This window comes from Citrus sinensis, chromosome 9 (genome assembly GCF_022201045.2).
Source record: "Citrus sinensis cultivar Valencia sweet orange chromosome 9, DVS_A1.0, whole genome shotgun sequence".
Taxonomy (NCBI): Eukaryota; Viridiplantae; Streptophyta; class Magnoliopsida; order Sapindales; family Rutaceae; genus Citrus; species Citrus sinensis.
The window spans coordinates 18,731,913-18,759,287 of NC_068564.1; the positions used below are offsets into that span (position 1 = coordinate 18,731,913).

At 34.4% G+C, this 27,375-nt stretch overlaps 2 protein-coding genes and 1 long non-coding RNA gene across 3 annotated transcripts in view; 1 reads left to right on the top strand and 2 right to left on the bottom strand.

Moving 5' to 3' along the window:
* LOC102616562 (putative F-box protein PP2-B12) overlaps window positions 1-27,375 on the bottom strand; it is a 99,575-nt gene that overhangs the window by 28,632 nt on the left and 43,568 nt on the right. The gene's annotated exons all lie outside the window — the stretch shown is intronic.
* On the bottom strand, window positions 1,279-2,980 carry LOC102615993 (putative F-box protein PP2-B12). The gene is made up of 3 exons (XM_006493651.4): window positions 2,617-2,980; window positions 2,083-2,201; window positions 1,279-1,985 (listed from the first exon to the last, which is right to left on the bottom strand). The coding sequence occupies exons 1-3, from the start codon at window positions 2,884-2,886 to the stop codon at window positions 1,586-1,588; spliced, it is 789 nt and encodes a 262-aa protein (XP_006493714.2). The 5' UTR covers window positions 2,887-2,980; the 3' UTR covers window positions 1,279-1,585.
* Window positions 5,086-6,888, top strand: LOC127899702 (uncharacterized). The gene is made up of 3 exons (XR_008051660.1): window positions 5,086-5,538; window positions 6,293-6,389; window positions 6,503-6,888. It is a non-coding gene; the product is annotated as an uncharacterized LOC127899702 (long non-coding RNA).

Here is a 27,375-nt window from a genome sequence, read left to right on the forward strand (position 1 = left end):
GGAATCTGAATCCGCAACTGATTTGTAGATGAGACATACCCACGGATAATCTGCAGGCATCACGAGGAGTTGTAAGAGAAATTATGTAGGAAACGCACCCTGGTGACGGCACAAATGTTATAACCATTTTACTTCTTGCAACTCGTAGCAAGACAAGGAGTGAGTTTAAAATATATATAGCAAAGGTAAATACACCAGAGTTTTTTGTTAAGTTAATGGTAAATTTGATCGATGATCCAGGAACCTAATGTTTGCTTAGTGTCAGACAATTACTCGTGGCTTTAAAAGATAGCAATTAATTACAACTTCTTTCAAAGTGAAAAATTGTAACATTTGCTAGAGAACAGTAATCAACTGAGCACTTATTGTGATTTATTTGAGTGATTTCGTCTTCTATAGTGGAAAGTTCTGTTTATGTTGCTAATAATAATGTGAATAATGCTAGGGAGCCCAACTTTTTATCCCAATTTCATGAGTATACAAAGTTTATTAAGACTGTGTCATGTTTGTCGACATATAACTCGAAGAGTTGTGCCATTTCATGATCACGAGATTTCAGGCTCTTAACATCAAACCATTTAACTAATCTTTTTACAGAGAAATTTTACAATACAATTGAGGTTTTACGAATTATGTGGAACCAACAACTATGTTATTCTAAAGGGAGTCTCAGTATCCCTTATTAAAGACTTGGAGTATATATGATTACTTTTCAAATCTTGAGAGTGTATCCTTTATTAAAAACTTGAGGTTTACATGGATATTTTCTCAAATCTTAAGAGTGTAGGTATCTGTTTCCCAGAAATAAATGAAGACTTAGAATAAAATCATTCTTTAATAATAACTCTGGTCTTAAAAGTAATTTGCTTACAAAATCATCCACAACTGTAGCTAAGATCCTATGAATATAAAGGATCCATTCCAATGGCTCTTGATCATTGTCTTTTACAAAGGACAGATCCAAGTTTGTCTTGTTAAAGTCCTCTGAGCTTACCCCTGAGAGCTCTACACCAATAGTATTCTTGGGGACTTGCTGAATCCTCCTCACAGGTCACATTATTCAGTTCCGCCATGTGCCATGTCACGGCTTGCTTGATGGAGTGAGTGCTTGGCCCAAGACTACGTACTCACTGAGGCAATAAATCGAACATCCGATTCATTTTCGCAAACATTTGTCTCAGTCTAATATTCATGCATCGAGTTGGATGTGCAACAAAATGGAGCTCCATCTGTCAAGTCTTGTAAATTAAATGTTGTAAAGAAATAGCAATGCTTAACTTTGTTCAAAGTCATTATTATCTTGAAGAACAAGAAAATTCAAGTTAGCTAAGGAACGACAGGTGATTCAAGGTTATTTTACAAGTCATTAATAAAAATACATGAAAGCTCAATTAATATGGATATCATCATTAACCTAGTGCATTCAACAATAAAATTATGCCACCTCTCTGTTTTTGCTATTCCTTCATGAATGAAAAAAAGAAGTATTTGTCGCGTTCTTGGTTGATTGACCCACCTAAAGAGCTTACATGCGTCACCAAATGACTAAATGTTGCATTGTCAAAACCATAATTCAATACAGCTATCAGCCACTTTTAGGCCTCAGCTCAATCCCTTGTATAATGAGGCCGTGCTTGGTAATGAAGCCATCAAATTCAAATAGACTACACACCAACATGCCATCATCTCCATTTTCATTGAAGAACTCGCCCATCTCAATTTCCATCCACCCATCTCCCCTGTCTTGAGATAATCGAGCCATATTTCTTGAAGGATCTAGCAACAGTCTTCGCCTAAGCCCGTTATCGCATCCTTCAATGTAGACCCCAGACTCTACTGGTCTTCTCTCAAATCCATACTTTGACTCTACGAACTTAAAAACAAGGTAAGATGCATAGTTGGTTCTGAGTGACAAAATTTTGGTCTCTATCATTGCTTTGACATCAAACCACCACACATACTTGAGTTCAGCCACCTCAGGAAACCTGTCAGTGCATTGACACATGAGCAAATTACACTGGTGACAAAATCGATTGTACACTAAAAAATGCAAACGTGCAATGCCAACATATATGAACAAACCTAGACTCCGGTAGAGAAGTCAATATCCAATGGTTAGGTTCATCTCCCCATGCTATGGAAAGCCCTTTTGCCCCAACCATGTAACATTTTTTCCCACTCTCCGGCTCCAGCGCAAAGCTCTGTCAAAGTATTCATGGTGTTAGCTTTTCTATAAAATCAGTTTTGGTGTATAAGTTTCTCCATTTCAATGCTTACTAAGATTGCATCTGGGTGTTAATTAATAAAAGCTTAGAACTCAAAACATCAAAGATAATATAAAATTGTGTTTGTACGGAACAAGATGAAAATTCAAGTAAAAAATTTGATGAGTTCAAGGTATAGTTAGCATGTCGTTTTTTGGATATTACAATGAACAAGAAGTCAACCATCTTGTTTGGTTAAACGTACATCTGATGAAGCTCTTGGTGTTAATATTAATATTCATAATACTCCAAAATAAAAATTTTCTACACAAATAGCAGAATAAACTGAGGTAAAACATTAATATATAGTATATGATTTGTTTAGATAGAAGCTAAGTCAACTTTGACTTACCATAGTACCATTGTTGATGATGATGGGGTTGCGACAGAGATGAAAATAAAGATCTTTCTTAGACAGGGAAGTGATCAAAGATGAATCAGAGACAGAGTTGGAAATGATCTGCTTGTAATCAGACGGCAGAAAATTCTCCCACACGGAATCTGAATCAGCGGCTGATTTGAATATAGGAGACACCACTGATAATCTGCAAGCATCGCGAGGAGTTGTAAGAGAAATGATATTGGAAATACACTCCGCAGGCAGAGCAATTGTGATATCCATTTGACTTGCTGGCTTTTAATTTCCTGCTCTTTAAAACTCACGTCACCCGATACTTCTTTGTTAAGCTTTATTTGTACAAGTTCAATGGAGAAGGTTATTCAATATTAAAAGGGTCCGCCTAACTTACGTTGAATGTAAGTTACGGTCAGCCTGTGAAATTTCATCTAGCCCCCTATGCTCTATATTATTTATATTTTATTCATGAATATTATAAACTTCTTGAAATGTAAAATTTCATTTAACCCCTTATACTCAATTTTATTTTATTGAAACCATAGAGTATGAATTCGCCCCCATAATTTTAAATTCTCAAAATAACCTCCATTTAATTAAAAAATATAATTATTGTTAAATGAATTATAATTATAATTATAATTATAATTATAATTTTATTATAATCATAAATACTTTTTTAATAGATTATTATTATTATTAATAACGATAATAAAAAATATTATAATTAATTAATCTATTAACAATAATTAATAATATTTTTTATTAAATTGTTAGTAATAATAATAATAATTAATGATAATTAACATATTTATGATTATAATAAAATGGAATAAACATTGAGTCTATATTTATGTAGAAGACTCTTTTATATTTCTATACTTTTTAATTTCAAGTACTTTCAGGATTTTTTGTTACTTTGATAAATAATGGTTTCGTAGGCATCTCATTATTAAACAGTCATTTTTAAGTGCTTTTTGCTAAGTTGTTACACCTTGGAGGATGTAAACACATTTTTCTTGCTTCTATTTTTTAAATGCAAAATTATTTTTATTGGGTCAAGCTTAAAATTTTGACAGAAATTGTCATTCATTGGTCTCTTGAAATCCGATAATGAGTATTTAAAGTCGAAGGTAGCATTAGCAATACATTTACTATTAGTTAGATAATCATTAATTATTATTATTATTATTAACAATTTATAATGCTTTTTATTCTTGTTATTAATAATAACAATAATCTATTTAAAAAAATATTTATGATTATAATAAAATTATAATTATAATTATAATTATAATTCATTTAAAAATAATTATATTTTTTAATTAAATGGAGGTTATTTTGAGAATTTAAAATTATGGGGGCGAATTCATACTCTATGGTTTCAATAAAACAAAACTGAGTATAAGGGGTTAAACGAAATTTTACATTTCAAGAAGTTTATAATATTCATGAATAAAATATAAATAATATAGAGCATAGGGGGCTAGATGAAATTTCACAGGCTGACCGTAACTTACATTCAACGTAAGTTAGGCGGCCCCAAATTTGAGTTATCGCATATGCAAAGTTCATTTACAAAACTTTTATTAAAATTTATAATCCCGAATTTGTACTCTGCCGGTAGAGTATCGGTGATATCCATTTTACTTGTCTTTCCTAATGTCTACAATTAACTCGCAGCACCTAATAATTCTAATGCTAATAATAGCAGTGCCTTGCCTTTTCATATGCAAGATTGCTTCTTCAAATTGTTTAAGTCAAAAATGGACCAAAGTCATTTAATCTTAAATTGATTTCTAAATGCCTCAACATTGCACCAGTAGCCGTAGACAAAAATTTGAACGTGGGTTGCAGATGAAAAAATAGAAATTTATTTATTGCATTGAATCTGAGCGTTAAATGTCCAAATCATATCTAAGGAATGTATAATATACTTTTTTTTTTTGGTTAAACCTACTTACTTAATAATACATGAGAAACGAATATATTAGATGTCATATAATTAATTAATATCTGTATAATATGTGTAATTAAAATTTAATATAATTTATTTACATAATCAATTTTTTAAAATAACTCTATATATATCATAATATTATTTATTTATTATATAATTAAGGTAATACTTCAAATATATTCTAAAATTTTTCATAATATAAAAAACAAAAAGTTTAGCGAATGATTCATGAAATGTGGGATTGAAAGGTGATTCATGAAAAGGAAAAAGGGTCTTTGTTTGGTGGTGGGGCCTTAGCCTGTGACTTGGGGTCAGCCTAAGCCGCTTAGGTCCAGGCCTTGGCCCCGGTTGTTGGAGTAAACGTGCGGCAAAATGGTGCTACACGTCAACCAAGTCAAATTTTAAAAGTCTTATCTAAATAATAATAATAATAATAATAATAATCTCGGATAACGGAAATTTCGGCAGCCTGGGTCTTAGAAGTTTTCTTTATTTGAAAAGGAAAATGATGAACGAACTCAATGAAGATAAAGGGACGACAGAAACACAAGTTTGAATTGCCGTTTCACTCGTTTCAAGCGTTGATTTTTGCTTCTTTTAATATTGTATGGACCCACACGAAATATAAAAAAATGAGTTTGCTTCGTTTTACTCACTTTTTTACACACACTCCCTAACCACTCATTTTACTCTCCCTCCATTGAGTTTGCTTCATTACCAGACATCAGTTTGCTTCGTTTTACTCCCCCTTTTACACACACTCCCCAACCACTCATTTTACTCATCCTCCATTGAGTTTGCTTCATTACCAGACTCCCCTCCATTGAGCAGGCTTCGTTCGTTACCAGCCATTTTTTTTTTCTCGCCCAGCCCCAGATCTAGAACGAACACGATCGCCCAGCCCAGATCTACTACGACGTCGCTGCTTTGGAGACTTGTAGTTGTTGCTTGCTGCATCCGTAAGCATTTCTTTTTATTTTTTTTTATTTTTTTATGTTGTGGATGATGAAATTTTGAGATTGACAGTGTTAGCATTTCTTCCGTAAGTATTTTTTTTTATTTTATAATTATAACTTTTTTTCTTGCACGATCGGACAAAGATGATAAGAAAAAGATAAATAATTGAAAATTTTGTATTAAAAAAATTGGAAACATGGGTGAGTTGTTGTTGGTGGTGTTGGATTTGATTTTGTTTGCGTGTGTGAATGTGTACCGTAGCTCACATGGTACGGCCTCGTGTTCATTTAATTCGTTGCTTCAGTGCTTCTTCTTCTTCTTCAGAGACACTGAACGTCAGAGCCTCAGCCTCTGGTTTTCATTTTCTCACTCGTCTTCATAGATACTAACAAGGCATTTATTACTGCTCACTGCTCTGTTTTTGAGTGTCGACTCTGTGAAAATTCATTTGTTTGGTTATTATTGATTGTTGAGTTCCGACTTTGGATCTATGCACTTGGGTTTTCAAAAGGGTAACCAGATTTGCTTTTAAGTTATTTCATTTTTTTTTTGTTTTTAACTCAGATCGGATCCCGCTCCGCATTGCTTTAGATCAAAATTTGATTTTTATTTTCTTTTTGCCCTTCTTTTGACTTGGTACTATGTTGGGAAATATTAATTGTTCAGAAAATGTTTGCTGGATGTTTATTTTCTCGTTTTCTTTTGGTCTGAATTTGTTTGCTGGATATTCATTTTCTCGTTTTCTTTTGGTGCAAGTTGCTGTGATCTGTCTCACTTACAGTTGCAGAAATTAGTTTCTTGGTTGATGCTGGCCTTTGTGCTTTGTTGTGAGGCTCCCATTCTTTTTCAGAAGGTTAAAATGTTACTCTTTTTTTCCCTCCTGGTTTTGAAATTCTCTCTTATTGTTAGCAGTTGAAATTCTTAGCATAAAAGTCTAGAATATTGATCTAAAATTTTCCAATGTAGAATTCAAATGCCTACTCAAAACTGTTATGTTGTTTTCAAAGGACGAAGCCGGACATATACAATTCTTGGCCTGAATGTCAGATGCAAGTAAATGGATTCAAAGGGAATTCTTATAAATCTTATACATCTTTGTTGGATGCCGAAATAGCCTACAATGATTATATAAAAAGGCATGATAAATTGCGAGAGACATCCAATATGTTAGAAACTACAAAATTTATTGTGGAAACACTCGAAAAGGAGGTGCAAACTGAAGTGCCTACATGTGACAAAGCTGTGCAAAATGATAAAGGCAGAAATGATTGTATTATTCTGCATATATTATCCATTGTATGTTATATTTTAGGGATAATCGTTGCTATATGTATTTTGCATAAATGAAATTGTACCCCATGTTATGTATAAATTTAAATAATTTAAATAAAATGATTGTTGTGTATGAATTGTTCCCACGGTTTCAAATTTCCTAAGTTTTTCCTCATTTGCTTGAATTGATGCTTCATGCAAAATCTATAACATTTTGTATTAAGAAACTTATATAACATTTTGTCCAGTAACGAAAATTCCTAACAATTTAAATATATAAAACACATCCACAAATTTTTATAATTTATTCCATTATCTCCAACAATTTAAATTATAAAATCCTAACAACTTAAATATATAAAACACATCCGGAAATTGTTATAATTTATTTCATTATTTTCAGCAATTTAAATTAAAAAAATCCTAACATATATAAAACACATTTAGAAATTGTTATAATTTATTGTATTATTCCAGTCATTTAAATTAAGAAAAATCCTAACATATATAAAACACATTAAAAAATTGTTATAATTTATTTCATTATTTCCAACCATTTAAATTTAAAAAATCATAACATATATAAAACACATTCAGAAATTATTATAATCTATTCCATTATTTCCAGCCATTTAAATTAAAAAAAAAATCATAACAATTCATAACAATTTAAATATATAAAAAGTAAAAATCTAAGAATTTTTGCAATTTAAATTAAATATTCTAACCATTTAAACATCTCTCACCTCTGTTTGTAGATCTAGATCTAATTTATTCCTTGTGATAATTGAGATGCAGAGACGGAATTTGTGAGTTGCAGAGATCGAACTCGTTTGAATTTTGCCTTCTTGAACACAGAGAACTCACGTAAATGAGAGAAATAGAGAGAGACTACATAACTCAAAAAGTAATCTCCCTTTCCTTTCTTTTCGTTACTTTTCTTTCTTTTTTTTTGATTATTTTATTTTTTAAATTCAAAAAGTAATAGACAAAGGGACAAAAGCTGCTTGATTCACGTGCCAATTTTTGGTTTCCATTAATCCCAGTTGATTCACGTGGCAATTTTTTCTGTCGTCCCTTTATCTTCATTTCGTTCAAATAGCAGAACTCATTTGAAAAAGGTATAAGGATGATTTTATATTTAATTTTATTTAAAAAAGAGAAGAAAATAATTTTTTTACTAATATTTTATTTTGGAAAGTAACGGGGGGATGGGGTGGAATTCCAATTCTCTCCCAAGTTTTTTATTTTAATTTTTAATTTTATTTTTATGCCATTATTAGTAAACAAATAATAAAATTTAAACAGTAAAATATTAAATATTGATGTAAATAATAAATATTAAAATATCTATAAAAATAATATAAATATTAATTAATATAAAGCCTATAACCCTACAAGCACACAATCTAGAAATCAAATCCTAAGTGACTTTATCACGATCTCACTCATCCTTTCTAAATTATTCGTGTCGCAATTAGCACCTATAATCCTACAAGCACACAATCTAGAAATCAAATTATAAGTGACTTTGTAACGGTCTTACTCATCCTTTCCAAATTATTCGTGTCGCAATTAGCAACTAGCTCATCCTCATCTCATTATAACCCAGTAGCATGCTGTGTGCTTATCTCATTTATTTAAATATTATAATCATTTTATTTATTTCATGATTGATATAAAAATAATTTCTTTTTCTCTTTGTTATAGGATTATGAAGATTAACAGAGATAATTATTCAGATGATTTGTATTTTGTAGTGTGATTTTTGTAATGGACTAATGTTAATGTAAGACATATTATCAAATTTTATTTTAATATGATTAAATCAAGTTCAAAGAATAAAAAAATATTTATTCAAGAATCAAAGACCCTCAAAGATCTTCTGTTATTATTTGGGAATCTCCGTTCCTTCCTCTTAATCAATTCTAATTGGAACAAGGAGACGATAGAGATATATGCAAAATATCAAAGATGGTATGCAGATATCGGTCACCTCCCCTTCTCATTCCCATCCCTACTCATGAAAGGTGGTTGCAGAAATTTCATATCAATGCTTTAGCTTTGTTCAAAATCGCCACAATGTCGAATGAAGAACAAGAAAATTCAAAATGGCATGCAACATGTGTTTATTACTTTACAAACGAGATGAGGAGTGGGGATCACAAATGGACCGGCTCAGATCGGATTTCCCCAGCCGACGCCCAGGCTTTCAAAGAAAGTCTTGGCCCTTGAAAGCCCAGGCCTAACTTGGGAGGGGTGGGCTGGATTTTTCAATCATTTTTATAACAAAAGAGGTGATATTTGACCCCCTTAGTATTTTTATTCTCAAAATTATTATTATTAAAAAATAAATATTTTTTTCTCTTCAAGCTCTCAATAGATTAACTTCTCATTTCTTTTATCTTTTTTTAATTGATTCACCATTTGAATCAAATATTATCTTTTAATCATATCCCAAATTGACATTAAATAAAATTTTAGGTTTATCGCAAAAATCAAAACCAATGTCATTAATAACAACAAAATCCACCACTTGTTCATCCAATTTAACAAAACACAATATCGAAATTCATCATATGTTGGAGGAAGTGATCTAGTGGTGGATTGATGGTAAAGAAGATAAGCGGTAGTGGTGATGAACTTATGAATAAAGGTAGGTAGCGGTTGTGATGGTTATGTTAGAGAGATGGGGTGGGGCCGGGGGAGGGAGAATAAAATAAAATAATTATGAATAAGGATAATTTTGAAAAGTAATAAGATAAATTAAAAAAAAAGCCTATTAAGATAATTTGAGGGTTAAATATCATCACGCTTGTAACAAATATTAATTTTTATTGAGCTGTGGGCCAAATTAATTTTCACATGGCTTCCAAAATAATCGGTCTCATCATTTTTTTATAATTAGAAATTAAGAATTTGGATTGATCTTGTATTTGTAAATATCCATACGTACCATACTATGGAAAAGCTAAATGCATTAGAGTCACAACTTTGGTATTTAAAGCGGCACAATTTTTCTGCCAAATAATTCAATGAGTGATGATATCTTCACCCGATTTTTTTTTTTTGTGAATCCACCCTATTTTAAAAAAATAATTATAAAAGTTGCACATTATTTTTAAAATTTTTAAATCAAAAAGAGTTTTGGAGAATTAATTAATAATTCACTTTTTTGTGACTTAAATTTATTTAGTACATTTGATTACGAAGATTGTTTTGACATAAGTTTAAATTGACTATTTTACCCTTATAAGGTAAAGTTATCAAGAATTCAATTCACCTTCAATATTTTTCTAATTTATACCAAACTTATTGTTTCTAAATGCTACTTTATTAATATAATTATTATTTTTAATTAAACTAACATAGTGTCTTGATAGCACAATTGTCATGTAAATTACAGGCTGTCAAATTTAAGTCATTTACACGTAAGGGTGAGGAAATAATAATTAGATTTCATTTAAAAATATTATATTATAAGTCACAAAATTAAATACCTAAATTATAAGATATAGTAACTCATGTTTTATGAGGCTAATTTTATCTTTTTATACCATAATAATAAAATAGTAAAATAAAACTTATATTAAAATTTATGATTAAAGATGGTCGAATAACCTAAGAAAAAAATTAACGGAATGATTTAGTTGATTAACTGTACAAGTTTTTTTATTAATTTATATTTTTAAAAAATATTGTAAACTCATTGTAATTATTTCCTAGAAGGGGAGAGGATTTACAAAAATAGTGGGGGTGGAAATATCCCCATCCTAATTCAATAATTCAATCTAGCAATCAGCCATTTTTGGGCGTAATGTCACGAACCGCAATCGTGGCACCCAAGATATACGCTTGTACGCTAGTGTCGATGATGGTTGTGCAGATTGTTGGAGACGTGCTTCAGGGGCGTGCGTGTGGGGAATACAATGGCCCTAGACTCTTTGGAGTTCAGGCAGGCCGACCCGGTTGAGTTTGGGGAGCTTGTCGCTAGTCGAGGACTTAACCTTGAAGAGGGGTTTAGGCGAAACCCTACACACACTGGTTGGGAACTGGAGCCGTTCTCCTGACGAGCCCAAGGCAGGGCAAAACCAGTCGAAATTGTGCTACTTCCACTAGGCTTACTCTCATAGTATGGGATGCGGGAGTGCCGCACGGGCTTGAAACCTCTCGTCCCGTGACAAATGGTATCAGAGCCGCGCTTGTCATCTCTTGATGCCCTCGTTACGAGCTCGCCAAGCGCTCCAATGCCGCACCACGTAGGTCCCCACCCTTTTGGGCACAAGGGTCGACAAGCGGGACGAACATGTGGGTTCTCACACCCCCAAGTGTTCGCACTAAGTTGGACAGTGTCTGCACGCGGGTCCTCTACCTGGATTGAGGACGAGTAGGCAGGGAGTTCATGGGTGAGATTGTCAAGCCGATCTTCACGTTTTCGCGCGGAAGTGCACATTTGCGAGCGTACTCTTGATGCACGAGGACGTGCATGGTCATGGTGGTGGGAGAATGTCACGAACCGCAATCGTGGCACCCAAGATATGCGCTTGTACGCTAGTGTCAACGATGGTTGTGCAGATTGTTGGAGACGTGCTTTAGGGGCGTGCGTGTGGGGAATACAATGGCCCTAGACTCTTTGGAGTTCAGGTAGGCTGACCCGGTTGAGTTTGGGGAGCTTGTCGCTAGTCGAGGACTTAACCTTGAAGAGGGGTCTAGGCGAAACCCTACACACACTGGTTGGGAACTGGAGTCGTTCTCCTGACGAGCCCAAGGCAGGGCGAAACCAGTAGAAATTATGCTACTTCCACTAGGCTTACTCTTGTAGTATGGGATGCGGGAGTGCCGCACGGGCTTGAAACCTCTCGTCCCGTGACAGTAAGCTTAATTCCTTGTATAATGAGGCCTGAAGTGGTGAAGTTATCAAAATCAAATAGAATACACGGGTACACGCCAAGATGCCATCATCTCTATTTTCACTGAAGAACTCACCCATCTCAATCTTCATCCACCCATCTCCCCTATCTGGAGGAATTAAGATTCGGTGCTGAATTTATTTATTTTAAGCAAATAATCAATGGTTAAGATTTATTTTGTATTTTTTTTCTCTCAGGCCTAACAGCCATAAATTTAGTGCTCAATAAAAATTAAACTTAGTACTAAATTCTTATATTGTCTTGAGATAGCTGAACCTAATTTTTTTTTTAAGGGTCTAGTATTGCTCTTTGCCTTTTCCGATTATCGGTTCCTTCAAAGTAGATGCCGAACTCTATTGGTCTTCTTTGAAATCCATATTTGAGCTCAACATATTTGAAAACAAGGTAAGCACTAAGCAACGTAGTTGGTTTGGAGTGATAAAATTCTGGCCTTTATCCTTGCTTTGAGATCAAACCACCACACATACTTGAGATTAAAATTATAGCACAAGCGGTATTTAAGCTCTTATTTTTGCAACTTTAGCTGTGGTTTATGTTGAGTATTAGAAAATGCATATTTATAAAGGAGAAAACCGTCATTTTACATTTCAAGTCTTACTAACAACCCTTACTTTTATGTATTTAACATTCTTATGATTTAATTACGTGTGTTTTATTTTAATTAAGTAATTTATGTATTTTAGGGGCATTATAGTCATTTCACAATAAAGGAGAGATCAGACGGCAAAACGGACATCACTTTTGAACTCAGGACGGTCGAAAACCTTAGGAGGAGCATAAAAGGAAAAATGACACTATTCACATGTACGGTACTATTCACGTGTACGATACTGTATACGTTACTGTTCACGACACTGTTCACATAGACGGATGATGACGTGGCATTGACCGATGATGTGGCATTGACTGATGAGGTGTCACGATCCTGTTGGACTAAAATTCTTATGTACTGTTGATGGTGACGTGGCAGCATATCAGTGGACGAAAAATCTCGCGTACGGTGCATGCATCACACAGGATTATTTTCAACCAAACCGCGTTACTGTTCATCCGGGTCAAACCGCGTTACTGTTCAAAGTCGGGTCAAACCGTGTTACTGTTCATCCGCGTGGTCAAACGTGGACTGTTGACTGATGACGTGGCGCAATCCTGAGCGTCCAAACTGTTTTTAATCCGATGGCCATGATTTACTCCATGTATCTATAAAAAGGGGGCCTCCCCCCCCTAATTTGATATCTCTGAATCCATTTTTGGGATCCATTTTCTGTAATTCCCTCTCCATCTTGTATTTTCTTCATATTTTAATAAATTCCCATTTTGCCCCTAGTTCAACTATGAGTGGCTAATTTTCTTTCAAGCTTGGGTTGAAGGTGAAGTCTCAACATGTGTCATGGGCTTAATTTGGTAAATTTATTTTCTCTTCCCCTCTAATTTTTGTGGATGTTTTGACTTCTCGTCGACAAATAATAATAGTCTTGTCTAGATACCGCCTTGGTTACACCGGCCCTCTAGTACAAGGTTATTATTATTTGGCACGATAAGCCCTTAGCACCATATTGATTAGAGCGTGGTTCATGAGGTGTGGATTCCCCCCTCATGATTTAATTGGCATTAATACGGATTATTTAGCCCATGATGCATGTTGATACGGATCCAGATACCCAAGTACGTCATTTCAATAGAATTCTCTTCAATTTATTCTCACCATTTCAATACCAATTTTAGAATTTATTCTCTCCATTTTAATTTAAGTTTTAGCATATTCCAATCATTTCCACCACAAATCCAATCACCCATTCACAAAATTAATTCTACACAATTAAAATCCACCTCCTCGTGGGATCGACACTCGTCACCATTAATCTATACTACAACAGATTCGTGCGCTTGCGAGTACATTAAAATTTGCACAACAAGTTTTTGGCGCCGTTGCCGGGGAGGTAAGTAATTTTAATTCATAGAATTAATTTTTGTGAATAATTTCTTTTATTTGTTTTCTTGTATTTTTTTTTCTTATAAAAAAAAAAAAGAGAGTAAATCTACATTTAAAGGTTAGTATTTCTTTTCTTTTTCTCTTCTTTAAAATTCTGTAATTTAATTTTCAATTTATTTTTTCTTTGTAATTTTTGTTTATTTTATTAATTTAATTTTTAGTTAATTTCACGTATTTGTTTTTGTGTATTTTTATAGAAAGGTTGTAATAGCGCAATAAGGTTAGTATCGTAATTTCTCCCTCTTCTTTATTTTTATTTGTTTTGTTCCCATCTTTATTTTTTGTTTTGTTTGCATCTTTATTTTTATTTTATTTATTTTGCATGCATGGTCGTAGGTCATTATTACCTAATCTTGAACCTATAGACCTTGAATTAGAAAAAACACTTCGCACACACAAACACGTTAAAAATAAAATGGATTTACAAGCACCACAGGAGAGGCCATTTAAGGACTATTTTAGTCCCTTAGCTAATTTGAGCACGTCATGCATAAGATACCCAAATGTAGCTGCTAGGAGTTTTGAATTAAAACCTAGTGTGTTAAATTGTCTCCCTACATTTTATGGCCTAGAAAATGAGGATCCATATAATCATTTGAATGATTTTCATGCCATTTGTCAAACATTCAAATATGAGAATTTTTTAGATGATGATGTTAAACTTAGACTACTCCCATTTTCTTTAAAAGATAGAGCTCGTTCATGGCTTAATACATTGCCTGCTAATAGCATTGCATCATGGGAACAAATGGTTACAAAATTTTTAAATAAATATTTCCCAGTGCATAAAACCAATGCTATTCGCAGGGAAATCTCAGAGTTTACTCAGAGAGAGGACGAGCAGTTTTTCGAGACATGGGAGCGATTCAATGGGCTACTCTTGAAGTGTCCACATCATGGGTATGAGAAATGGCACCAATGCCAATACTTTTTGGAGGGATTACTACCAAATGTGCAAGAATGGCTAATGGCAACAAGTGGAGGAGAGCTAATGTCAAAAAGTGCATCAGAAATTTGGGAATTCTTCCAGCGACAAGCAGATAATTCCCAACAACGGAGTCGATCACTCAGGACTACTAGAAGATATAAAGGAGTGAATGAGGTTCAAATTGGCGAGTCAACTTCGGGAATCAAAGAAGTCAAGGAGATGGTTGAAGGTCTTGCTCGACAAATAGCATCGTTATCGACTGCGAAATCAACAGAACCACATGACCAGGACTCATACTCAGATCAAGCCAATGCCATAGGTGTAATGAGAAAGCCATCAAATTACAACCCATACTCCAACACATATAACCCTGGATGGAGAGACCACCCCAATTTTTCATGGTCTCAAGGATTCCAACAGAATGGACCAGCAGCTCCAGCTCCACCAATGCAACAAATTCCTCAAGTTCCTCAAGCCTCTCAGCCCCCATTCAGACCATACAATCAGAACCAGAACTACTCTCAACCCAGACCATGGGAGGATGCATTCCAAAATTTCAGGAATGTTACTCACTCCACGATTGAGCAACAGAACCGCACCATTGATGGACTACGAAATGAGTTGAGAGCAGGCTTCAACTCACAAGCTCAATCGGTTTCAAGCCTCGAGAAGATGGTGGGACAACTTGCTTCTTCAGTTCAAACCTTGGCAATGACCGTTGAGAAAGGTAAGTTTCCAAGTCAACCAGTGCCTAATCCTAAAGGAGTACATGAAGCAAGTACTAGTTCACCACAACAGCATGGAGAGGTCAAAGCAGTAATGACCTTGCGAAAAGGAAAAGAAGTCGACAACAAGGTGGAGATGCCAGTGACAAAAGAAAATCAAATTGTACCTGTGAATGTTGAGGACTCATCACCGGAGGAAAAAGAAGAAACCAACCCACGAGAATATGTTCCGAAAGCTCCATTTCCTCAGAGGTTAGCGAAAGGAAAGAAGGGAAAATCCACAGGTGAGATTCTTGAAATCTTCAAACAGGTAAGTGTTAACATCCCTTTGCTTGATGCTATTAAACAAGTTCCATCTTATGCCAAGTTTCTTAAAGACCTTTGTACTAAAAAGAGAAATATGCATGTCCAAAAGAAGGCATTTTTAACAGAAAACGTTAGTTCTATACTCCAACATAAAATTCCTTTAAAATGCAAAGACCCAGGCTCCCCCACTATCTCATGTAGTATAGGGAACCACACAATTGAGAATGCTTTGTTGGATTTAGGAGCTAGTGTAAATCTGTTACCTTACTCTGTGTTTGTGAAACTTGGACTGGGAGAATTACACCCAACTCCAGTGGTGTAACAACTTGCAGATCGGTCCACGAAAATACCTCGTGGTATTGTGGAGGACGTGCTTATCCAGGTAGACAAGTTTTATTTTCCTGTTGATTTCATTGTAATTGACACTCAACCAATACAGGATTCAAGAAAGCACATCCCCATTATTCTAGGCCGACCTTTCTTGGCAACTGCAGATGCTCACATTCAATGCAGGATTGGAAATATGCAGTTGTCTTTCGGCAACATGACTATGGAGCTGAACATCTTCAACATTGCCAAACAACCTCACAATGCAGATGATGGAATTGTTGATGTGGATTTAATAGAAGCATTAGTTGATGACACTTTTGTTTCAAACCTTAGTGATCCTTTACAAACATGTTTAACTCACTTTGGTTTGGATTTTGATATTGACAGATCGGTCGATGAGGTCAATGCCCTGCTTGACTCAACACCATCTATGGACACTAATAAATGGAAGTCAAGAGTTGAGCAACTAGCACCATCAGAGAAGCAACTCATTCCATCATCAGAATCACCACCGAAACTCGAGCTCAAACCATTGCCCAACACTTTGGAATATGCGTTTTTGGGAGAAGAAAGTACTCTACCGGTAATCATCTCAGCATCCCTCAATGACGAACAAAAAGGTAAGTTGTTAGATGTTTTGAAAGAGCACAAAGGGGCATTAGGATGGACCATAGCAGACATTAAAGGTATAAACCCAGTAGATTGCATGCATTACATTCACCTTGATGAAAATGCTAAAACTACTAGGGAGATGCAACGTCGGTTAAATCCTAACATGAAAGAAGTTGTTAGAACTGAGGTCCTTAAGCTATTAGATGCAGGTATCATTTACCCAATTTCTGATAGTTCATGGGTCAGTCCTGTACAAGTTGTCCCTAAAAAGTCAGGAGTCACAGTAGTTACCAATGCTGATAATGAATTGATACCCACTAGAGTGACTACAGGATGGCGTGTATGCATTGATTATAGAAAATTGAATTCTGTCACACGTAAAGACCATTTTCCTTTACCATTTATTGATCAAATGCTTGATAGATTAGCAGGCCATGAATTTTACTGCTTTCTAGATGGTTACTCAGGATATAATCAGATTCCCATAGCACCAAAAGATCAAGAGAAAACTACTTTCACTTGCCCTTTTGGCACATTTGCATATAGGAGAATGCCATTTGGATTATGTAATGCACCTGCTACATTTCAACGATGCATGCTAAGCATTTTTTCTGATATGGTTGAACGATTTCTTGAAGTCTTTATGGATGACTTTTCTGTCTTTGGTGACTCGTTTGATCAATGTTTACATCATCTAACACTAGTTCTGCAGAGATGTGTCGAGAAGAACTTGGTCTTAAATTGGGAGAAATGCCATTTTATGGTAAAACAAGGTATTGTTCTCGGTCACATCATTTCGAGTAAAGGTATTGAGGTTGACAAAGCCAAGGTGGATTTCATTTCTAATCTTCCTCCACCCAAAACAGTCAGAGAAGTAAGATCTTTCCTTGGGCATGCTGGTTTCTATAGACGTTTCATTAAAGATTTTAGCAAAGCTTCTAGACCCTTATGCAATTTACTTGCTAAGGATGTACCTTTTGTCTTTGATGATTCATGTCTTGTTGCGTTTGAAAAATTAAAGCATTTGTTGACATCATCACCCATCATTCAGGCCCCAAACTGGAGCTTACCATTTGAGCTAATGTGTGATGCATCTGATTATGCAGTAGGAGCAGTATTAGGACAAAGAGTTGATCGAATTCCCCATGTTATTTACTATGCTAGTATGACATTAAATGATGCACAGTTGAACTATTCAACTACTGAAAAAGAAATGCTAGCAGTAGTGTTTGCATTGGAAAAATTTCGATCATATCTTATTGGTTGTAAAATAATTATATTCACAGATCATGCTGCTCTTAAATATCTTCTCACAAAGAAAGATGCAAAAGCCAGACTAATTCGTTGGGTGTTACTTTTGCAGGAGTTTGACTTGGAATTCAAAGATAAGAAAGGGACAGAAAATGTTGTGGCGGACCATCTCTCTCGTCTCCATTTTGACACAATTATAGAACAATTACCATTAAATGAGTCATTTCCAGATGAACAATTAATGAGTGTGGAAGTATTACCTTGGTATGCTGATATAGTTAATTATCTTGTTACAGGTAAACTTCCAGAGCATTGGACCAAGCAAGACAATGCTAAATTCTTTGCAGAGATAAAGAATTTCTTTTGGGATGACCCGTATTTGTTCAAGTATTGTGCGGATCAAATTGTTAGACGATGTGTCCCAGAAAGTGAAATTCAGAATATCCTTTCATTCTGCCATGAACAAGCTTGTGGAGGCCATTTCAGTGCTAAGAAAACCGCGACTAAAGTTTTACAATGTGGTTTTTATTGGCCAACTATATTTCGAGATGCTTACACTTTCTGTTCTTCATGTGATAGGTGTCAACGAATGGGGAGCATTACGCGAAGGAACATGATGCCACTAAATCCAATTTTAGTGGTTGAGATTTTTGACGTATGGGGTATCGACTTCATGGGACCCTTTCCCCCGTCTTTTGGCCATCAATACATATTGGTTGCTGTTGACTACGTATCGAAATGGGTAGAAGCAATTCCATGTAGGACCAATGATCACAAGGTGGTGATAGCATTTTTGAAAAGCAACATTGTTTCACGCTTTGGATTCCCACGAGCGATAATCAGTGATGGTGGTGCCCACTTTTGTAACAAAGCATTCAAAGCTCTTTTGACAAAGTATTCAATCACACACAAAGTGGCAACTCCGTATCATCCGCAAACCAGTGGCCAAGTTGAGATATCCAATCGAGAAATAAAGCACATATTAGAAAAAACGGTGAGGCCAGACAGGAAAGATTGGTCATTAAGACTTGATGATGCATTATGGGCATATAGAACGGCTTTCAAGACCCCGATTGGGATGTCACCCTACAGGCTAGTGTATGGAAAAGCTTGCCACCTACCTGTGGAACTCGAGCATCGTGCGTATTGGGCCATCAAGAAATTCAATTTTGACATGCAGCAAGCCAGCTTAGAAAGAAGATTACAGCTGGCAGAACTTGAAGAAATTCGCAATGACGCGTACGAAAATGCCAAGATTTACAAGCAACGAATGAAAGTCTTCCATGATAAGCAAATTATGAGAAAATCGTTCACTCCAGGTCAGAAAGTGCTTTTATTCAATTCTCGCTTGCACCTATTCCCAGGTAAGTTACGCTCTCGTTGGTCTGGCCCATTTATTGTTCATACTGTTTTTCCACATGGGGCAATTGAAATTAAAGACCCAAAGAATGGTGTCACGTTTAAAGTTAATGGTCAAAGATTAAAGCCATATCTAGAGTACCAACCACATGAAGAAGACACCGAAATAAATTTGAGTGACCCACCAAATTTGAATTGATTTTTTTTTCTTTTCTTCTCGTTGATTTGATTTTTCTTTCTTTCTTTTTATTATTATTCTTTTGCTAATTGAAATTGTTTTTGCATAAGTGTGTTTATTTTACCATTAAGTTTTCTCTTATCATTTTTAATCATGAGTCTCATACTTAGACCGTTCCTCCTGAACATTCTTAAACCACTTCAACGTGTCAAAACTCATCTCAAAAGACAGATTCAATTTTGTAAAACACATCGCATTTGGGCTCTACAACCACCAGAGTTAGTAGCCTATGTTGAGGGTTTAGAACACCAACTCAGAGACATTGAGAGAAGTGTTTACGACATCCAGTTGGAGCTTGAGGTAAATTCAATAAGAGGACGATTTTAATTTTCTTTGTGTGTTTTAATTTGTTTTTCTATTTGTGTGCTTTAGTTTGTTACCCCGGTGAAGTGGCGGATAACGGTACTCCGTGACAATCAAGTCGGTTACTTCAGTTTCCCATAATAACTGATATTATGAGGCGAAGGTATGGACAGAAACGAGATTCTAACGAAGCTTCACAAGCGATTCCCTTCACTTCCTCAGAATGCCCTCCTTACGATCTATAAAGCTCGGTCCGAACGCATGCGATTACTCATGAGAAATAACATACCTGCTGACATCCGTTGGTTAATCGAGGCTAAAGTACGATCGGCAGGTGAGTTACCTCCAAAATTTATTGCATACATGCCTGGTTGTGGTAAAGGAAATTATGCAAGAAAACGACGAGCTCGAAGAATTTCTGTTGCTTGTCATAAGTGTGCCAGAATGAGTTGCAATAAAAACCCATGTTCTTTAGGAATGGTGTCTGATAACAGGGAAGATAAGATTCAATTCATTAGGGATGGCTTGAATAAGGAGTCATTGGATGATATCCTTTTGTCTCTTGAAACGCATCCCAGTGGATATGTGCAAGGAGCGATTCTCCAGTTATGGCCGTTATTCCAGAAAGAGCATGCACGATATAGTCTCGGGAATCTGACTATAAACGACCCTGTTTGCCAGTTTATAAGAAAACTGGATAGGAAGCCTATCCTCGACCCATAGAGGGCGTTCAAGCCGTTTCTGGACGTAAAACCAGAGGAAGATGTGAGCCACAGTCGCAACTACGTGTAAATATCCTTTTACTTTACTGTTATTTTATTTCATTTCACTGTTGTTTTATTGTTTGCATTATTGTCTTTAATAATTTTATTACTGTTTGCTTTTTCCTTTTTACTGTTTTCTTTTTGACTCGCGAGCCATGTGCTTCATGCGTTATTTGACACTAACATGTTACCTCATTCACAGCTGTGACCCACTATCACCAAGACTCTTAAATGTGATTTCTTTTGTCAAACACTCACAAATTGTTTTTGAGAAATATCACAATGTCAGCTACTCCCAATAGACAATTCAAGAACATTTGTGTGCTTTCTGAATTTACATATGGCAAACATAAAGAGTTCGTTGAGGCAGCCATAGATCTTGGTCGAAGCATAGCAGCGAGAAATTTACATTTGGTTTATGGAGGAGGTAACCGAGGGTTATCAAAAATGGTCTCAGAAGCAGCTTTTATCAGAGGAAGTCAAGTGTTAGGCATCATCCCAAGAGTCTTAAAACCTTTGGGCAGTTCGTCTGACTCATCAACTGGAGAAGAGTTAGTCGTCTCAGGTATGCAAGAAAGAATAACTGAAATGCTTAATCATGCTGATGCATTTATTTTCCTTCCAGGAGATCTTGCAACACTAGAGGCACTTATCACGCTAGCATCTTGGGCCCATCTGCACATCCACCAAAAACCCATCGGTTTGTTAAATGTCAATAACTTTTATGATGGCTTTATCGCATTTCTTAACCATGCAATAAAAAACTATTTCATTCCCTCTAATGCGAAAAAACTCTTTATTTGTGCTCACACTGCTAATGAGCTACTTGATATGTTACAAGCTTATCGACCGGAGCCAGACCCCTGGACCTTTGTGTTGGAGCGTCCAAATAATGATGGTAACAGTAGCCGCAGTAAGAAGTACAAATTAGATTTAACTCTCCGCCTGTAAATATTTTCTTCTGTGTTGCACCACCCAGGTGATGTCTTCTAAACTCTACTTCTTTCATTTCAAACATTGAGGACAATGTTTCGTTCTGGTTGGGGGGAGGGAATAGTCGACAATTGTGGAATTTTGGTTAAGTTTTTACTAATTTTTTGTTGTAGAAACTAACTGTTGCTAACTTTTTGTGTTGAAGATGGCTGAATATGGAGTGTAGTTACTCTAGAAACGCATCTTCATTGTTTAAAAACAAATTCAAAAAAAAAAAATTCAAAAAAAAAAAAATTAATTTCAGACATTTTCTTTTTCTTTATTATGTGTTTATGTTTATTTTTCTTCTTTAATTTCTCCTCTATAAATATACATTTTCCAACTTTTGAGTCAAAGATGGCTGAATATGGAGTGTAGTGCCTCTAGAAACGCATCTTCTTAATTAAAAAAAAAAAATTTTTTTTTTCTAATAAATTTTTCTACATCATTTTCACATTCCTGCATGCATATTTTTCTTTCATGTTTAGAATAGGTTGGGGGGTAGAATGTTGTTAAAAAAAAAAAATTTGTGTTATTTGTTTTAACATTGGATGACATGATTAATTTCAAATTTTATTATTTGTATTATCTTTGGTCTTAAGTGATGTTACGCTATGTTTGCTACTTTACATGTTGATGTCGGAGACAAATATGAGTTGCTTGAAGGAATGAACATGTCATAAATAAGTGCCAAGTGAGTTGTTAAGCCTATCATTTTCTTGGAGAGTAACCCTTTTGCCCATTCTCTATACAGCTTAGCAGTTTATTATTTTATACACGATCTCTACATTTTTTTTGAGTTAACCATTTAAAAAAAAATGGTAAAAAAAAAAAAAAGAAATAAAAAGAAAAAAAGAGTGTGTTGCTACATTTGGAGGCCCATCTAACTAGTAGATATGGAAAATTATTTAGAGCCCTAAAAGACGATGGAGAGGCCATCTTTGATCCGTTTGAGCCTTTCAAGCCATCCCTTTTATTTAATATCCATAGTTAACCCTTTTGAGCCTTTAAAAAAAAAAAAAACATTTTCTTTGTCAACTTATCATCTTGACCCACTCCGATTTGGAGTATTACCTGATATCTTATAAGTTCCATCACCTATGTATGTTTGAGAAAATGTAAATAATTATTTTGTTCAGTGAAGTTATGCCAAATAAAAGCAAAAAAAAAAAAAAAAAAAAAAACAAAAACAAAAACAAAAGTTGTTGTTTCAAAAGAATAAAAATAGGTGAAATCCACCTTGCAACTTCCAAAAAAAAAATTCTCTGCATTTTTCTCAAACATACACTTTGTTTTCCTTATTTTCCTTCTTTGTTAGCCATGTCCCTAGCCTACGTTTCGTCCTAATAAAAGTCCTTCTTGATTTTAGGGAACTATAGTTTGAAGTAGAAGCTAGTTATATGGGCTAAAAAGATGTAGTGATGCATAATTAAAAAAAAAAAAAAGATAAATAAAGTGGGTTGACTAACATTTTATTTGACTTGAGATCGTATTATTTCTAAGCTGAGGGCATATTTATTTCATCTTGGTGAGAGCATGTGATATCACTTCTTTATTATTTTCTCTCTCAATTACCATTCATTGGAGTGACTATTTTTATTGGGATTAATTTATTTGTGAGAGTGTCACTACTTCCAGTGAGATTTTGGGGTTTGACATGTCATTCTTGAGAGTAGCTAAAACAAAGTCTACTGGGCTAATTCATGTGGATGGTTGATGTGGGTGTGATGTTGCTTTAGACTGGAGATAATGCTTATACTTTTATTTGATTGCTATCATTAATATGATGGAATAAATACGAGTGTTTCTATTAAAACAAAAAAAAAATTATTTTGAATTTGAATTTTGTTTTCGCTTTATTTGCTAGGGACTAGCAATAAGCTGGTTGGGGGGTGTGTTGAGTATTAGAAAATGCATATTTATAAAGGAGAAAACCGTCATTTTACATTTCAAGTCTTACTAACAACCCTTACTTTTATGTATTTAACATTCTTATGATTTAATTACGTGTGTTTTATTTTAATTAAGTAATTTATGTATTTTAGGGGCATTATAGTCATTTCACAATAAAGGAGAGATCAGACGGCAAAACGGACATCACTTTTGAACTCAGGACGGTCGAAAACCTTAGGAGGAGCATAAAAGGAAAAATGACACTATTCACATGTACGGTACTATTCACGTGTACGATACTGTATACGTTACTGTTCACGACACTGTTCACATAGACGGATGATGACGTGGCATTGACCGATGATGTGGCATTGACTGATGAGGTGTCACGATCATGTTGGACTAAAATTCTTATGTACTGTTGATGGTGACGTGGCAGCATATCAGTGGACGAAAAATCTCGCGTACGGTGCATGCATCACACAGGATTATTTTCAACCAAACCGCGTTACTGTTCATCCGGGTCAAACCGCGTTACTGTTCAAAGTCGGGTCAAACCGTGTTACTGTTCATCCGCGTGGTCAAACGTGGACTGTTGACTGCTGACGTGGCGCAATCCTGAGCGTCCAAACTGTTTTTAATCCGATGGCCATGATTTACTCTATGTATCTATAAAAAGGGGGCCTCCCCCCCCTAATTTGATATCTCTGAATCCATTTTTGGGATCCATTTTCTGTAATTCCCTCTCCATCTTGTATTTTCTTCGTATTTTAATAAATTCCCATTTTGCCCCTAGTTCAACTATGAGTGGCTAATTTTCTTTCAAGCTTGGGTTGAAGGTGAAGTCTCAACATGTGTCATGGGCTTAATTTGGTAAATTTATTTTCTCTTCCCCTCTAATTTTTGTGGATGTTTTGACTTCTCGTCGACAAATAATAATAGTCTTGTCTAGATACCGCCTTGGTTACACCGGTCCTCTAGTACAAGGTTATTATTATTTGGCACGATAAGCCCTTAGCACCATATTGATTAGAGCGTGGTTCATGAGGTGTGGATTCCCCCCTCATGATTTAATTGGCATTAATACGGATTATTTAGCCCATGATGCATGTTGATACGGATCCAGATACCCAAGTACGTCATTTCAATAGAATTCTCTTCAATTTATTCTCACCATTTCAATACCAATTTTAGAATTTATTCTCTCCATTTTAATTTAAGTTTTAGCATATTCCAATCATTTCCACCACAAATCCAATCACCCATTCACAAAATTAATTCTACACAATTAAAATCCACCTCCTCGTGGGATCGACACTCGTCACCATTAATCTATACTACAACAGATTCGTGCGCTTGCGAGTACATTAAAATTTGCACAACAGTTTATATAGGCGAATCTATGGAGGGACATCATTGACTCGTTTTCGAAATAGTCTTTTTTTGTAGCTTAGAACAAAGGCAATGGATGCGTAACTCAAGATAATCTACTTATACTTCTACTTAGGAAAAATACATATCCAAACATAAATCTACAAATACCGCATATACGATCAAGAGTCGTAGAAAAAAAATTACGATATTGGGGAATTGTAGGAAAGAGATCTAAAGGGTCTTTTTCCTCAAATTCCTCTTTGGCCTTATTATATCCCCCCCCCCCCCCCCCCCCACACCAAAAAATATTATCTTTATATTGTTTTGTTCATTTTTGTTCATTCAATTTGAATAGCAAATACCAAGAGTGATGATTTGAATAAAAATTCTTATAGTATTACAGGTGGGTGATTAAAATAAAAAGAAAAGAAAGATACTTTATAAAATGATTCCCATTTAGTTGATTTTAGTCAATTCTTCAATTCAACGATTGACCAAAAGAGAATATTAATATAATAATTGCATGGCCGTATCTCAATCAAATATTGATATTTAGTTCTATGCAATAATTCGCTCCAATGAATTCGTCTAATTTACTTTATTATTATTAAGTAAAAGCCAATTATCCTTGATCCGTAGATTCGTTCCAACTTATTGATTAAATCAGATAAAAATATCATAAAAAAAGGACTGCCATATTTGCAAACAAGATATATAGCCTTATTGGTTTGAACAATTTTTCACTAAAAAACAAAAGTTATCCTTCTCCTCAAACTCAAAGGAATATATATATATATATATTTTCTAGTTACGACAGATTCGATTGTCCATACTCATCTACCAATCAAATTGAACAACTCGCTATTCCTCTTGTAAGGATTTCAATTTGGAAAAAGAATTAACTACTTTTTATGAATAAATTAGTTAATGTCAAGAATATTATTGGAAGGGTATTATTGTAAAAGGAGAAGAAACATAAGGATAAGAATATAACATATTTAACTGTAGTAGTGTCTTGACATAATTTTTAAAATAGAAGAATTAAATGGATACTTAAATGAGTTAAATCAACATACAGAAACCAAATGAGCATTTATCCCAATAACAAAATTCAAGACAAATATGTGACTACTTCAAGATAGATAGCCTGTTATTTTTCGGATGGTTCAATGAACAATAATAAGTCAACCACCATGTTTGGTTTGATGTACATTTGATGTTGTTCCTGTTGTTAATTAATATCAATATTCATAATACTCCATAAATTTGCTAATACTTGATCTCTGGTGCTTAACAACTTTTCGAGATAACATTCAATAGCTGAGGTAAAACGGAATATATAGCAGAATTAATTGCTCTACACAAAATGAGAAAAACCATCTCAACCTGACAAAGTAAAATTTTTGTGCATCGAGTATATAAACAATCAGCCAATAAAATGATAATACATATGGGCATATTAGTTAAGTCTAGATGTACAAGCAGCGTGCAGCTTATGTAGCTTAATTAGTGTATACAACATATGAGTTATTTAGCTGACAAAAAAGTCAACCTTGACTTACCATGTTACCATTGTTGTTGATGATGGGATGGTGATAAAGATAAAAATAAAGATCCTTCTTAGACAAGGAAGTGATCAAAGATGAATCAGTGATAGAGTTGGAAATGATCTGCCTGTAGTCAGGGGCAGAAACTTCTCTTACATGAAATCTGAATCTGCAACTGATTTGAAGCCGGGACATACCACTGCTAATCTGCAAGCACCGCAAGGTGTTTTAATAAAAAAGATATTACAAAAGAAAAACTATGTTCTTACCACAGAGAGAACAACATTAAGTACCGAACAAGTTAGTCATTTACACCCCGTATTAGCATTAAACTAAATGATAAGGCTACGATTTGGTATCAGAGCATGTTTTAATTAGTTAATTCTAATTAAAAGATCCAATAACTTATAAAGAGGATAGAATATTTAGATTTGGAACTTAGCGTTTATTATGGTAAGAAGATAACTATAACTATAACTATACATACATAAAGTATAGATTGTAATACAGAAGGAAGTTTTAAACACGAGTTACGTACAGAAAATGTTCAGTTGAATAGTTTAGCAGATTGATAGTTAATTAGAAATTTGAAATCAAAATTAGATAATATTAATAAGAATTTTAAGATAATTTAGGAGAAAATAGAGTAGTTCTCAAGAATCTAGAAGAAAAATTAGATTTTATAAAAGATCAAAATATAGTAAAATTAGATCAAATCTCAAGAATATATTGAAGAAAGATTAAAATTAAAGTAATTAGATAATAAGAGTTCAGAAGTAATACCGGCTTCATAGAAAGATTTGAAAAAATTAAAATTAACATTGAAATAGGAAGCCTTCAATCTAAAAAAACTGAGAGATATAGATATTACTAACAAAGGAATGCAAATATTCAATGGTAGTAAATTAGAAGGTAATTATTTAAAAAGAATATTCAGTAAAAGAAAAGAAGAAGATGATGTTAAAATAGAAAGCCTTATAGATTTAGATGAACTAATAGAAAGGTTTTGTATAAAACAAATTAGCTCTAATCAATCCAAAT